At 38.3% G+C, this 12,500-nt stretch overlaps 2 protein-coding genes across 9 annotated transcripts in view; both read left to right on the top strand.

Annotated features, from left to right (window-relative positions):
- Positions 1-153, top strand: part of coa8 (cytochrome c oxidase assembly factor 8) — a 5,358-nt gene extending 5,205 nt beyond the window's left edge. For both annotated transcript variants that reach the window (XM_083539322.1, XM_083539323.1), the window contains exon 5: positions 1-153. This exon is cut by the window's left edge and continues 149 nt beyond it. The gene's annotated coding sequence lies outside the window, so the exon portion shown is untranslated.
- A 2,009-nt stretch (positions 154-2,162) lies between these two features.
- Positions 2,163-12,500, top strand: part of klc1a (kinesin light chain 1a) — a 24,943-nt gene continuing 14,605 nt past the window's right edge. For 4 of the 7 annotated variants that reach the window (XM_083539292.1, XM_083539293.1, XM_083539290.1 and 1 more), the window contains exons 1-9: positions 2,178-2,421; positions 6,660-6,936; positions 7,052-7,117; positions 7,245-7,409; positions 8,406-8,484; positions 9,692-9,917; positions 10,306-10,393; positions 11,000-11,101; positions 12,019-12,192. In XM_083539292.1, the coding sequence (XP_083395418.1) occupies positions 6,661-6,936; positions 7,052-7,117; positions 7,245-7,409; positions 8,406-8,484; positions 9,692-9,917; positions 10,306-10,393; positions 11,000-11,101; positions 12,019-12,192 (1,176 nt within the window). In that variant the 5' untranslated portion in view covers positions 2,178-2,421; position 6,660. Of the gene's footprint in view, positions 2,422-6,659; positions 6,937-7,051; positions 7,118-7,244; positions 7,410-8,405; positions 8,485-9,691; positions 9,918-10,305; positions 10,394-10,999; positions 11,102-12,018; positions 12,193-12,500 lie in introns of all 7 variants that reach the window. The other 3 variants (XM_083539295.1, XM_083539294.1, XM_083539291.1) reach the window with 1 other exon arrangement.

The raw sequence follows: 12,500 nt of genomic DNA, 5'->3' as shown, positions 1-12,500 counted from the left end.
TATCATGGCATTCTGTCATGGAAAATTTCATTATTGATGACCACAGTGACTGTTCAACATCTGTCAAAATGTAAATCATATGTTCATTTGACTTTGTATGTAACAAACTCTGATACATAAAGAATTATTGTGCAATAAAAATGCCTAATCTTTTTTTGTTGCTTTTGTCATGGATAGATGAAAAACATATCAAATATTTAGATATAAACAAAATCATGGAGGTGTAGAATTCAAGCAAAGGGTACAAACATGACAGGTGGCCATAAGACATGCAGAAGAGAGAATGTACAGGAACATGACACTGATACTGCATTTTTAATCTAACAACTTTTTAAGTTGTGTATAGTATATAGTATAGTGTATATAGTGCATATACATATTCGTCTCATTATAATTTAAAACAGTCATCAGGTGTACCATATTGTTAGACCCTAGTTACTTGATTAAGGTACATTAAGGCAACTCAGGTGATTAGGGACATTAAGCAATGGTGCAATCAAGCTTAGCTTTGGTATAATGATCACACTGTTATCGCCCAATTATTTGCTATTGAAATTAGTTTGAAGGGCTTTTTTGTTCAAGTAAATTAGAGTTTGTGTAATTAATGTGTAATTAGTATAATGTACAAAGTTTGTTTTAAAAATTTTATTGTTTAATCAAATAATTCACTGCTATAAAAATGCAGCAACCATTAACATTTTCGGAACTTTGTAATATCCTTAAAATTGGAAAAAAATAACAAAACGGTAAAGTTCATTAAGCAAGGTTTTATCTAGAAACAGATTTTTGGTTGCAGTATTGAGCAAAAGCTGACAACTGACAGGTTATGATTAATATAGACGGTGCATCCACACTGCTTCTCATAATTTTAACCACTGTTTTCTAGAGAATGGTATGTAATGGTAAGGTTTTTCCACATTTTGTTGTTACATCCTTATTTTGAAATGGATTAAATTCATTATTTTCCTCAAAATTCTACAAACGGTACACCATAATGACCATGTAAAAGAAGTTTGTTTAAAATCCTTGCAAATTTATTGAGAAAAAAAGAAAAAGGTTCCATGTACATAATGTAAGTATTCACAGCCTTTGCTCAATACTTCGTTGAAGCACCTTTGACACCAGTTACAGCCTCAAGTCTTTATGAGTATGATGCTTGGTACACCTATTTTTGGGCAGTTTCTCCCATTCTTCTTTGCAGAACCTCTCAAGCTCCATCGGGTTGGATGGGGAGCTTCAGTGCACAAACATTTTCAGATCTCTCCAGAGATGTTTAATCGGGTTCAAGCCTGGGCTCTGGCTCTTGTCCTGTTGAAAGATGAACCGTCGTCCCAGTCTGAGATCCAGAGCACTCTGGAGTAGGTTTTAATCAAGGATGTCTCTATACATTGCATTCATCTTTCCCTCAATCCTGACTAGTCTCCCAGTTCCTGCCACTGAAAAACATCCCTACAGCATCAAGATGCCACCACCATGCTTCACTGTAAAGATGGTATTGGCATGGTGATAAGCGGTGTCTAGTTTCCTCCAGACATGATGCTTGCGTTTCGGTAAACTTCAGTAAACTATGACCCCTTTTTCCGCTCAATTTGGCCGGGCAGCCCGCTCTAGGAAGATTCCTGGTGATTCCAAACTTCTTCCATTTATGGATGATTGAGTTCACTTTGAGACCTTCAATGCTGCAATACATTTTCTGTACCCTTCCCCAGATCTGTGCCTCGATATAATCCTGTCCTGGAGGTCTACAGACAATTGGACTTTATGACTTGGTTTGTGCTCTGACATGCACTGTTAACTGTGGGACCTCATATAGACAGATGTGTGCCTTTCCAAATAGGTTACGCAGTGAATGAGTGAAGGAATATGAGGGTAAGGGGTGAGTTTTGGGACATGGGGGTGAGGAACTGAATGACTGAATATGAGGGTAAGGGGGAATGTGTGAACGTGGGATTTAGGTAGTGACTGAGTAAATAAATGTGGGGGTAAGGGGTTGAGTGTGTGGATGTGGGGGTTAGGTAGTGAATGATTGAGTGTATGAGGGGGTAAGGGGTGAGTATGGGGGTGAAGGAGTAAATGTGTAAGTAAATGTGGGGGTTAGGGGTGAGTGGGGGTAAGTGTGAGGAAGTGAATGTGGGGGTAAGGGAGTGAGTGTGTGGGGGCAAGGGAGAGAGTGTGTGGGCGTGGGGTGAGTGTGTGGGGAAGGGAGCGCGGATCCTGCAGCAGGAGCTTAGAGGAGTTGGTGTTTCCTCCGCGCTGCTGTGGAGACACTTAACACACACGCAGACAAACAGTGCACCTTCGCCGCCTCACCGAATGGGCTGCTTATCCAGAGCCCCAGCAGCAGCAGCAGCTCTCCTAATAATAAATCCTAGAGCCATCACTGAATAAACATTTCGGAGCGGCTAGATGTTCTACAGAACCGTGAGTGCTGGACCTCCTTCTGCCGCACTAGTTTAATAAGGCTGGTGTTTGTGTCTACTTTATTATCGCAGTCTCACCCTGTATAATCTGACTGGGAGTGCCTGCCTCTCATGTCAAACACGACTGGTAGCTAGCAAGCTAAAGTCTATGCTAGTCCCCGATCTGGGTTTATCCGTTCTGAGTAGAAGTGCTAACTGGGAGTGAGAATTCAGACCAATAACTAATGTTTATTAGCTTGAGTGAGAAATGAAGTGAGCTGGGCATTAGCAGGTCTAACTCGCTAAACCAGGGGGAAGCTGCACGGTTATAGCTAAGCTAACTTGTTAGCCGCGAACCAATGCTGTGGGAGTCACGGTGTGCAGTTACTTATTCATGTAACTATTAATATGTTTGGACGAAAATGTTCCAGCATATGATTTATAAAACATTTTTGGTAAATATGGATATTTCGGGAAGTTGTTGAAGCAGTTACTGAACTGGCTGAACTTGTTCTTAGCCAAGATTAGCTACATATCAGGAAATATTGGGAAACCTGCCTCCTCATTGAAAGTTGTCTTTGTAATTATAGAGATTATTGAAATACATAAATGTTTTTTTTGGCCAATTCTTAAATAATAATAATAATAAAAAAAACACCACCTGTGCATTATATTTAGTTTACTATTTGGTTTTGTAGTGAAGTGTCACATCCAAAATTGTAATGCTGTTATCCTGAATTAATTTAAAGGGCCATATGTTTTGTGTTGAAGTTGATTTGTCCAGTATTTGTTGGTAAGAGATGTTTCATGGGGCTGTGATATAGCTAAGCCTTGTTAGTTTTTCATTAGTATTCAAGCAATGGCGTTAGTCGTTTGACATGACTTGGTCTGAAAGCATGTTTTGTGTGTGCTGGGTAGGAAGATGCAGCTCAGTGTCTCCCATCAACCTTTCCAGCAGTAGCAGAACTGTGTATGATTTTGCTCAAGATCTCGTGTCACTTCATTAAAAACATAGATATTTATTTCTTTTTAGTTCTCATAACAGGAGAATGATGGCCTGGGGTATACGTTAAAAAAATCGGGGTACCAGTTTGGTGTAACACTTGGCTAGTGTTTTTGTTTCATGTCTGAAGAAGACCAAAATACAGATGATTTTTTTTTTTTTTTTTTACATCTACTTGCTGTACATGTTTCACTTCCCCATCCACACCTTTTCAAACAGAATTAGGAGAAATCTGCCCCTTACAAGAGCTTTAGCTTTTATAATGTATGTATGTATTTTAGAGTACTTTAAGTACGTAAGTGCTGTAAATGGACGGAAGAAACACGTGTTTGTTGTTTTTTGTTAAACTGACTAAGACATCTATTTTAAACAGCTATTACTCTATTGTAAACACCAATAAAATAAATAAAAAAGGGCAAAGACAAATAGAAAGAAGCATGGAGAGCTGAATACACTTTGGATGATGATAAATCAAGATTTCACAAGTATCACCTGAGCACAAAGAACATCGAGAGAGTCTTCAAAATCCTGCTTGATAATTTTATATATATATATATATATATATATATATATATATATATATATATATATCAAACAAACAAACCAAAAAAAAAGGGGAATTTTTTTTATTATTATTATTTTTTTTTAATTAAATTTTTTTTGGTTTGTTAGTCCAAATATCCAATTCAGCACTTAGGCTCTCTTTTCGGGGTCAGGTTGCACTTCATGATTCAGTTCAGTTGCACACATCCAACCACATGGCCTGGAAGGTTCACTTCCTGTTGATGGAAACCAGAATGAGACTAAATATTTTAGTCAACACTTAAGTGCGATTGCTGTGTTCACACCTGTCCAAGCAAACTGGAGAAGAAAATGCAACAGGGTTTAATGACTTAAATATTGCATTAGCAGGATTGCAAATTTAATGAAGACTGAACTAGGTGGTTGATTTCTTTAAATATAAAGCCACAGAGACGTCCAAATCAGCAACAACTGGTAAGGAAGTGAAGGTGCTTGAGATGTTAGAGGCTGGTCAGATAGAGATAAAGATGGCTGAATGCTGCTATGAACAGTAGTTAGTAATGTCAGTGTGTCCTCTGCCCCTGTCACATCTCCTGTGAGATGGCACATGGTTTTCCTCTTTGTTGCACTGTAATGGCACAGACTTTACTGCACTCCAAAAAACCCCCAAAAAAATTGCTTTGTGGTCTTGTCACTGTTCGTATTAGTGCACTATACCCTTGTCCTCATGAGTTCATAAGTTTCCTGGTGAACAGAATAGTGAGTCATACTGCAGCTCAATCAGATTAACACATCAGCTCTGACTAACAGCCCCTTACAAGCAGCATTCCTATTTCCTGTCTGCTGTTCTCTTCAGTTATAATAAACGTATAAACTGTAGACGTATTATGGACATTACTATGCATATCTGTTGGTAGGACAATTCTTATAGCTGTAGAATAGGAGGAGAAAAGTTCTCTTCTTATTTAGGGAATAAAATAATTGCTGATTGCAGCAAAGGCCTGGAGCAAAAGCACTTTGCAGTGAATATCTGTGCTGCAGATTGGCAGCTCTCGTTCCTCTTCTCTCGGACACCCTGTTTTGTGTAATACAGGACAGATTTACATTTTAGGATATGCTAAGGAAATTCAGATGAACTAATATGGAGTGATTGTCATGCAAAGTAGTCGGAATTAATTGGGTTAATCGTGGGATAATAAGTGCCATATGTTCATATGTTTTTTTTATTTCACCCATATGTAAGGGAAGGTGGAGCCTAAACATTTCTCTAGTGATTAAAATCAAATGTTCTGTTTTATTTGTTGTTGTTTTTGGGAGGTGGAAACGGTTCGGGGGTGGTGGGGGGGTGGTGACTATTTTGATGAAGGGAATTGACTTTTGAAATAAAGGAAATGATCCATCAGAATGCTAATTTACACTCCAAACCTTTTTAAGAACACTTCTGTCCTTAGCATGTCTACCTTCTGCACATTTTCCTTTTGTTTAGTTTGTTATTCCGATAAGAAAAAAAGGGATAACATGCAGTCAGTTAGTTAACTTGCATTAATAACCAAACGGTGGTATTTAGCACATAAATCAGAATCAAAATACTGTGTTGATCCCATAAGGAAAGGCTTTATCACTAAAGATATATCATATCTTTTAATGTTTTGAACTGTTCGCAGGCTACAGCGCAATCGTACATAGTTGTTTTTGTTTGTCCTCTGATGTTTTATGGTTGCATCATTCCCTGAGGATGCATGCAAGAGTGAGTGAAGCACAAGAGAGTTAATTAGTGCACTGTCTCCCAGCATGCTCTGGTACTTCCTTCCCAGTGGTTGTCACATGTCGAGCTACCAGCCTTTCACTGGGTCACATGAAACTCGGAGTGAGTTGTTGACCTCCGCTTCCTATTTGTCCTCATGCTGGAACAGTCATTGCTCTTTTCTTTTGCTTCTTGGACTAAAATCAGGTGGCTCTATTCTTTTACATTTTTATTTTTATTTTTTATAAGAGTATAAGAAACAGTAAATCTTTAATAAACTGAGATTTGGTGTTGATTTTTGAGTACTATAGGTAGTCGTTTATGCATCTGTGTTTGCTTTTAGTTTTGTTATTCCCTTGCTAGGTCAGACTTGCCTCTCCTAAAGAACCAACTCAAGTAGCGTAATAGTTAAAATATTCTAGTAAAAGGGAAGGAAGTAGTTACAGAGATCTTTCACTCTCCATTTCATGCAAAAGCCACCTCAGGTTTTGTGAATGCAGTCACTATATGTGTGATTGTTTTCGCAAGACAGGGTGAGTAGACTAATGAGATTTCCAACATAAATTAGATTACTGTAGGTTGAGCTCCTAGTAACTCCTTTCCATTTTCCATTTACTCCCACTGCACAATTTTAGGTGTAGTGTAATTTTTGTCTGAGATTAAAAAGAAAAAAAATTGAATGCATTTTTCTCCCCTTTGCAATTTAATGAAACCTGTACAACCGGTGTGTGAGCCGCAAACAAAGTCTGGGTGTTTTATTCATTGTCATTTTTTCCTGTGGCTGAAAGGAGAGACTATACATGTTTCACAAACTAAGCATGCTCAATTCACAAAGCCACAAAGTGTATTTATGGAATTATTAATTCTTATTTAGTCAAACAGCCAATTTGTACTAAAATGTTTTTGTGTGTGTGTGTGTGTGTGTGTGTGTGTGTGTGTGTGTGTGTGTGTGTGTGTGTGTGTGTGTGTGTGTGTGTGTGTGTGTGTGTAGGATGCGTGAGGAAATGTCGAGTGTGATGTGTGTGAAGGAGGTGGAGGGGCAGGGTGACCCTGCAGACAAGCTGTCCCAGGATGAGCTGCTGTGTCGGACACGGGACGTGATGCAGGGACTGGAGGCTCTGCGTGCGGAACACCAGGCCATCCTGGAGGGTCTGATGGGAACACTGTGCTGCCTCAAACAAAACCAGGAAGGTCATGCTGTTGAAGAGAAAAGCGTCATGATTCAGCGCTCACTAGAAATGATCGAGCTCGGGCTTAGTGAAGCACAGGTTGTGTGAAAAAAACGGTTGAAAATCAACCTTTCTGTTGAAATCTTTTTAATCAAGCATTTGGTCAAAAAAGGGCTAAAGAATGAATATACTATTTCATGTCTTAATTCCACAGGTGATGATGGCTCTTTCAGGGCACCTGAGTGCAGTAGAGGCTGAGAAACAGAAGCTCCGGGCACAGGTACACACAGATGCAAACGCTTAATAACGAAGTTTTCTTGATCCATTGACTCCGACATCATCTCAGGTTTTTACTACACACGTATCAATCCTCTTGTTGTCTTTATAACAGTGTCTGTGCATTCCAGGTCAGACGGCTGTGCCAGGAGAATCAGTGGCTGCGTGATGAGCTGGCAGGCACACAGCAGCGGCTGCAAAAAAGTGAGCAGAGCGTGGCCCAGCTGGAGGAGGAAAAGAAACACCTGGAGTTCATGAATCAGCTAAAGAAATATGACCAGGACCTCAGCCCAACAGTAAACCAAACTCTTCCCTTTCTCATTTACATTTTGCTCATTGCAGGTAGTCCCCGAATGAAGATGCGCTCCAATGACCCCAAAAAAATAAAAAAATCGTAAGTCATGACGTGGCCTAGCCTACTCAGGAATCTTAAACAATTGTGATCAGTATGGAGTCATATACTGCAATTAGTTCATAATTCGACAAATGACAGTACATAATTTACCGAAACAGAGCAACTAATTACACTAGCGTAATGTATAAACCGTATCTGGCAGTGTGTGGACGAGGCTCGGTTTGCGGGTGGAGAGCAAAGCCAATAAAAACGAGAAAGACAAAAGCTAAAATTGGGCTTTGAAACACCAAAAATATGCAATCTAACACAGAGTCTAGAGACAACTGAACTCTGTCGACCGCCCTACATCATGGCAGCGTCCCAAACTATCGTACTGCATATACGCTGCAACAATTGCCTGCTGCTCAAAACTTATATTTGTACAATTTTGTTGTAATATTAAGTCGAGCCATCGCAACATGGAGACGAGCTGTATATATTTTTTTTCTCTTTATATTACATTTATAGTTATTGCATTGGACAGACACCCTTATGCAACTAGAATTGCAGTGGGGGGGTTACTAGTAGGGCTCTGGGTTACTAATAGGGAAGGTCGGGTGTTCAAGCCCAGATATCACCAACCTGCCACTGTTCGTTCCCTTTAGCAAACCCCTTAAAATTCTGTGCTCCAGGGGCTCTGTATCATGGCTGCCCCTGCGCTCTGACCCCAGCTTCCTAACATTGCTGGGTTGTGCGTAGAATGAATTTCACTATGCTATAATGTACACATGTGATAAGCAAAGAGCACCATTCACGTACAGTTAGCACATTAATACCGAGTAGGTGAGGGTTAAGGGCCTCGCCTGAAGGCCTATCAGTGGCAGTTTTTTAGTAGTTCAACATCTTCAATGAGATACCACTTCCTTAACTCTTCCATATCGTTCTCTCTCTCTTTCAGGATGACAAAGACTCTGACTCGAGCCGGGAGACTCTGGATGACCTTTTCCCTGATGATCAGGATGAGCCAGCCTCTGGCAGTAAGTGTCCTTTTATTCAATTCTTCTCACCACTTGTGCTAATTGGACAGTTAAAGTTTAGTAATTAAACATTGCTCCAAACAGTATTAGTTTTAAATAATTGATATGCATGAAACATCTTTTTTGAAAGCACAAGGGAGAAAGTAATATACACTTTGACAGTGAAAGGTTCATGTTGATAGTTTGATGTTACAGGTTGAGTGTCTCTCTGTCTCTGGGTTTATGTTTTCCCCTTTGTTTTCTGGTTGATTAATTGCATCAGACTGTTGAGCACAGATGAAAGGGTTTTGTGGGCTGTGCCATTGAGATAATCTTTTATTCAGGTGAAAATTGTGGTTTATGAGATGCAGCCTGATTCCTATAAACACTCAGGTTTGCTTACAGCATAATCCACGACACATTTTGTATGACAATGAGTCAGTTTTAAGCCTTAACTTAATGAATGGAGCAGAAGAAAATGTAAAACAATTTTTTATTAATATATTGAGGTTCTGACTGCAAGATATTGTTTTCATAGTAATTGTGATGACCATGTACAATATATAATAAAATATTCTCTGGGAATCATAACAGTTTTGCTGAGCTGTTTGACTAATGGACCTTAGACTTTTCTTAATGCAGTATATATTTTTTAATAATTTATATTATGTTTGGACTTCATTTCAATAAGCTACAAATTGAGAGATTGCAACAGCAGTGAAAGTTTTTCTAAAATAAATTTTTCTAGTGATTTAGATGCAAGTTTATGGCCAACTATGGGTAAGAGTTTTGAGGGTTTTATTTTGTGGTACTAAGCAGAATTTATCATCTTTAAAAACTCCAGACAGAAAAATTGTCCCAAAGCATTAATGATCCACCTCCATGTTTTACTGCGGGTACCGGGTGCTTTCCTTTTTGTGCAGTATAAATTTTTTTGACTGTGTGCTTGCAAAAAAGTATTTCAGCTTCCTGCTTATTTTATTTAAATAATGTTGCTATTATTATTTAAAACTATTAACATTATTTGTAAAGTGTTTCGTTTTTGACATCAATATTGTTGAAAGTTGGTGGATCTGTAGCCCTCTCTTGTATATTCTGCTCTATTTTTAAGTTGTATAGGTATGGTGAAATTATAATATTTGTTTATTTTTTTCCTATATAACATTTTTGAATGGCACCAAGAATATTGTTTCACTATTTCTACCTTTGTCCATCTTTCTCTCTGTAGTCCAGCCCCCACACAGCAGTGCTGTAGCAGCAGCTCAGCAGGGAGGATATGAGATTCCAGCACGGCTCCGAACCCTGCACAACCTGGTAATCCAGTATGCCTCTCAGGGTCGCTATGAGGTGGCCGTGCCGCTGTGTAAACAGGCGCTGGAGGACTTGGAGAAGACCTCGGGCCACAACCACCCTGATGTTGCCACAATGCTTAACATTCTTGCCCTTGTCTACAGGTCTGACCTCTACATATATATTCCGACTTTTTTGCCATCTACCGTTGAAACTATCAAAAATAAACTGGATTTGATTTAATCGAGAAAAAAAAAAGGTGGTCAAAGTGCAAATTAATAATGAAAAAATCTATAAGAAAGCATTTTAATAGCTAAATTTAATATTAATAGAAGGTTGGGGAAGTATGTAAATGTAAACTCTTTTGTGCATTTTGTAATTTTTATTTATTTATTTTTTATTTTTTTTGCATTTTTTCTTTTAATTATTACTTTTTATCCGTCATAACATGGTTCACAAAGTATGAAGAAAGTTAATTCTCATAAGAGGCTATAGAATGGATTTAAGCAGACTGTTGTCACTCTTATGATCTCTTCTTTCTTCTCTTCTCAGGGACCAGAATAAGTACAAAGAGGCTGCAAATCTTCTAAATGATGCACTCGATATCAGAGAGAAAACACTGGGCAAAGACCATCCTGCGGTATGTGTGGGTGTGGGAGGGGAGCAGGTAACACCTGTTCTTTTACTTCAGAGCAAAACTGAGAAAATCTTCTGGCCAAGTAAGAAGAGAGTTAGAGAGATTTAGTAATTGGCAGTAGAATTTGTGTGTGTGTGTTCAAGCTGGTAGTACCTACCTACCAGTTTGTGTGGCCCTCAGCAGGAGCTGCATCTTTACTGTGTATAAAAAGAGGTTAGAGAATATTTTCTGACTTTCTTTCTCAATCACAATTTTTTTGTAACCCACTTACCTCATCCCACACATGCATGTGGCTCAGGAGCACCTTTCAATCAATCAGAAGATGATTACCAAAGAAACTGTGGGCTGTTAATTTGTTTAGATTTTATCAGCGGGCCGAATTGATGACGGTGATCTTGGGTCAGATCTGACTCACTTCCCGTGAACTCTGATGACTTCAATTATTTGCCAAAATCAAAACAGTTGTTCGATTTTGTTGTTTTTAGAGATGTATTATGGATTGGCTTTATCTGATTTGTGTGTGTGTGTGTGTGTGTGTGTGTGTGTGTGTGTGTGTGTGTGTGTGTGTGTGTGTGTGTGTGTGTGTGTGTTTGGGTCTCTGTCTCCTAGGTGGCTGCTACACTGAATAATCTGGCTGTTCTTTATGGTAAGCGTGGGAAATACAAAGAGGCTGAACCACTATGCAAAAGGGCACTGGAGATCAGAGAAATGGTGGGTAGGAGTGATTTCTGTGCAATGTGTATGAATACCCATCAAACCAAATCAATAAACCCCTTTATTTTATTTTATTTTATTTTTTTGCTTAATATTGAAGATTTATTTTAAATGAATGAGATGTAGACTGTAAATGTTAATACCTATTGTTTATTTAAAAAAAACAACTTATTTTTACCAATTACATGAACCTATGAAGCTGTAAACATTAAAAAAAAGAAAAAAAAAAAGTTTGTTCACAGTGAATTAATTAGAAAATTGAGAAATGAAATATAGATTTAAGTAGAGAAAGGTACAGTTCATCTGGTTATCATATCAGACTAAGATAAAAAGTACCTAAATGATTTCACATTCTTTTTTCACATTACACAACTTCAAATTTTTTTTTTTGGTTATATGTTTTTTGTTTATAAATGCAGGAGAATGATAAGATTACTGCCTGTACAATTGAATAGAACTTGTATGAACGTTTTGCAGCCAGGCAAAATTATATGATCGGATTACACTGACAGTTTTCCATCCTTGAGAACAGTTGTTTTTTATTACTATTGTATCATTACTACTGTAACGTCAATGCATAATATTCTGTTTCTAGATTGGGTGTTTTTTTTTGGTGGCATAATACTGAGAATGACAAATAATAAACTGCATTATTATTGCCTGTAGTGCTGTATTGCATTATTAGTGCTGTGTAGGCTTGTGCATTATGTAATAAAGGGTGGAACTAAACAACACTGTGTGGCTACTAGGAAAAGAATAAATGATACATTTATAATTTGTGGTCATTATCTTGAAAACACACACATTCTCATTCTTTCTGATGTTGTGTTTTTGCAATTCTTCAAGCACATTTGTTCGTCATTTGTTCTTTTTTAAGCCGCTAAATGGTTGTGTATGTTGATGTTGTCTGACAGGTGCTAGGAAAGGACCACCCAGATGTGGCGAAGCAGCTGAATAACCTTGCTTTGCTGTGTCAGAACCAGGGCAAGTATGAGGAAGTGGAATATTACTACCAAAGGGCCCTTAACATCTATCAGACCCAGCTGGGCCCTGATGACCCCAACGTAGCCAAGACCAAAAACAATCTGGTAAATCTATTCATCCAAATCTGTTCATCCCTGCACATGTATTTTAGTAATTAACACTAGTTTTCCTAGTGCACAATAACTCTGTGTATCTGTAGCAGTTCACTTGCCTACATTCATTCTGTTATTATTTGTTTTTCATTTGCCCCACTGTCTTTTTTTTTTTCTATTGGAATGTTGAACCTTCAGTATTTACGTCATTATATGTGTCCAACACTTCCACACATGGTACACATGTTCACTTGCTGTGACTCCCATATCTCTGTTTTCAAAGTCCAGTGCACATGGATCTCATTTATCATCCATGCTAG

This window comes from Silurus aristotelis, assembly GCF_946808225.1.
Source record: "Silurus aristotelis genome assembly, chromosome: 4".
Taxonomy (NCBI): domain Eukaryota; kingdom Metazoa; phylum Chordata; class Actinopteri; order Siluriformes; family Siluridae; genus Silurus; species Silurus aristotelis.
This window is presented reverse-complemented; position numbering and strand designations above follow the sequence as displayed.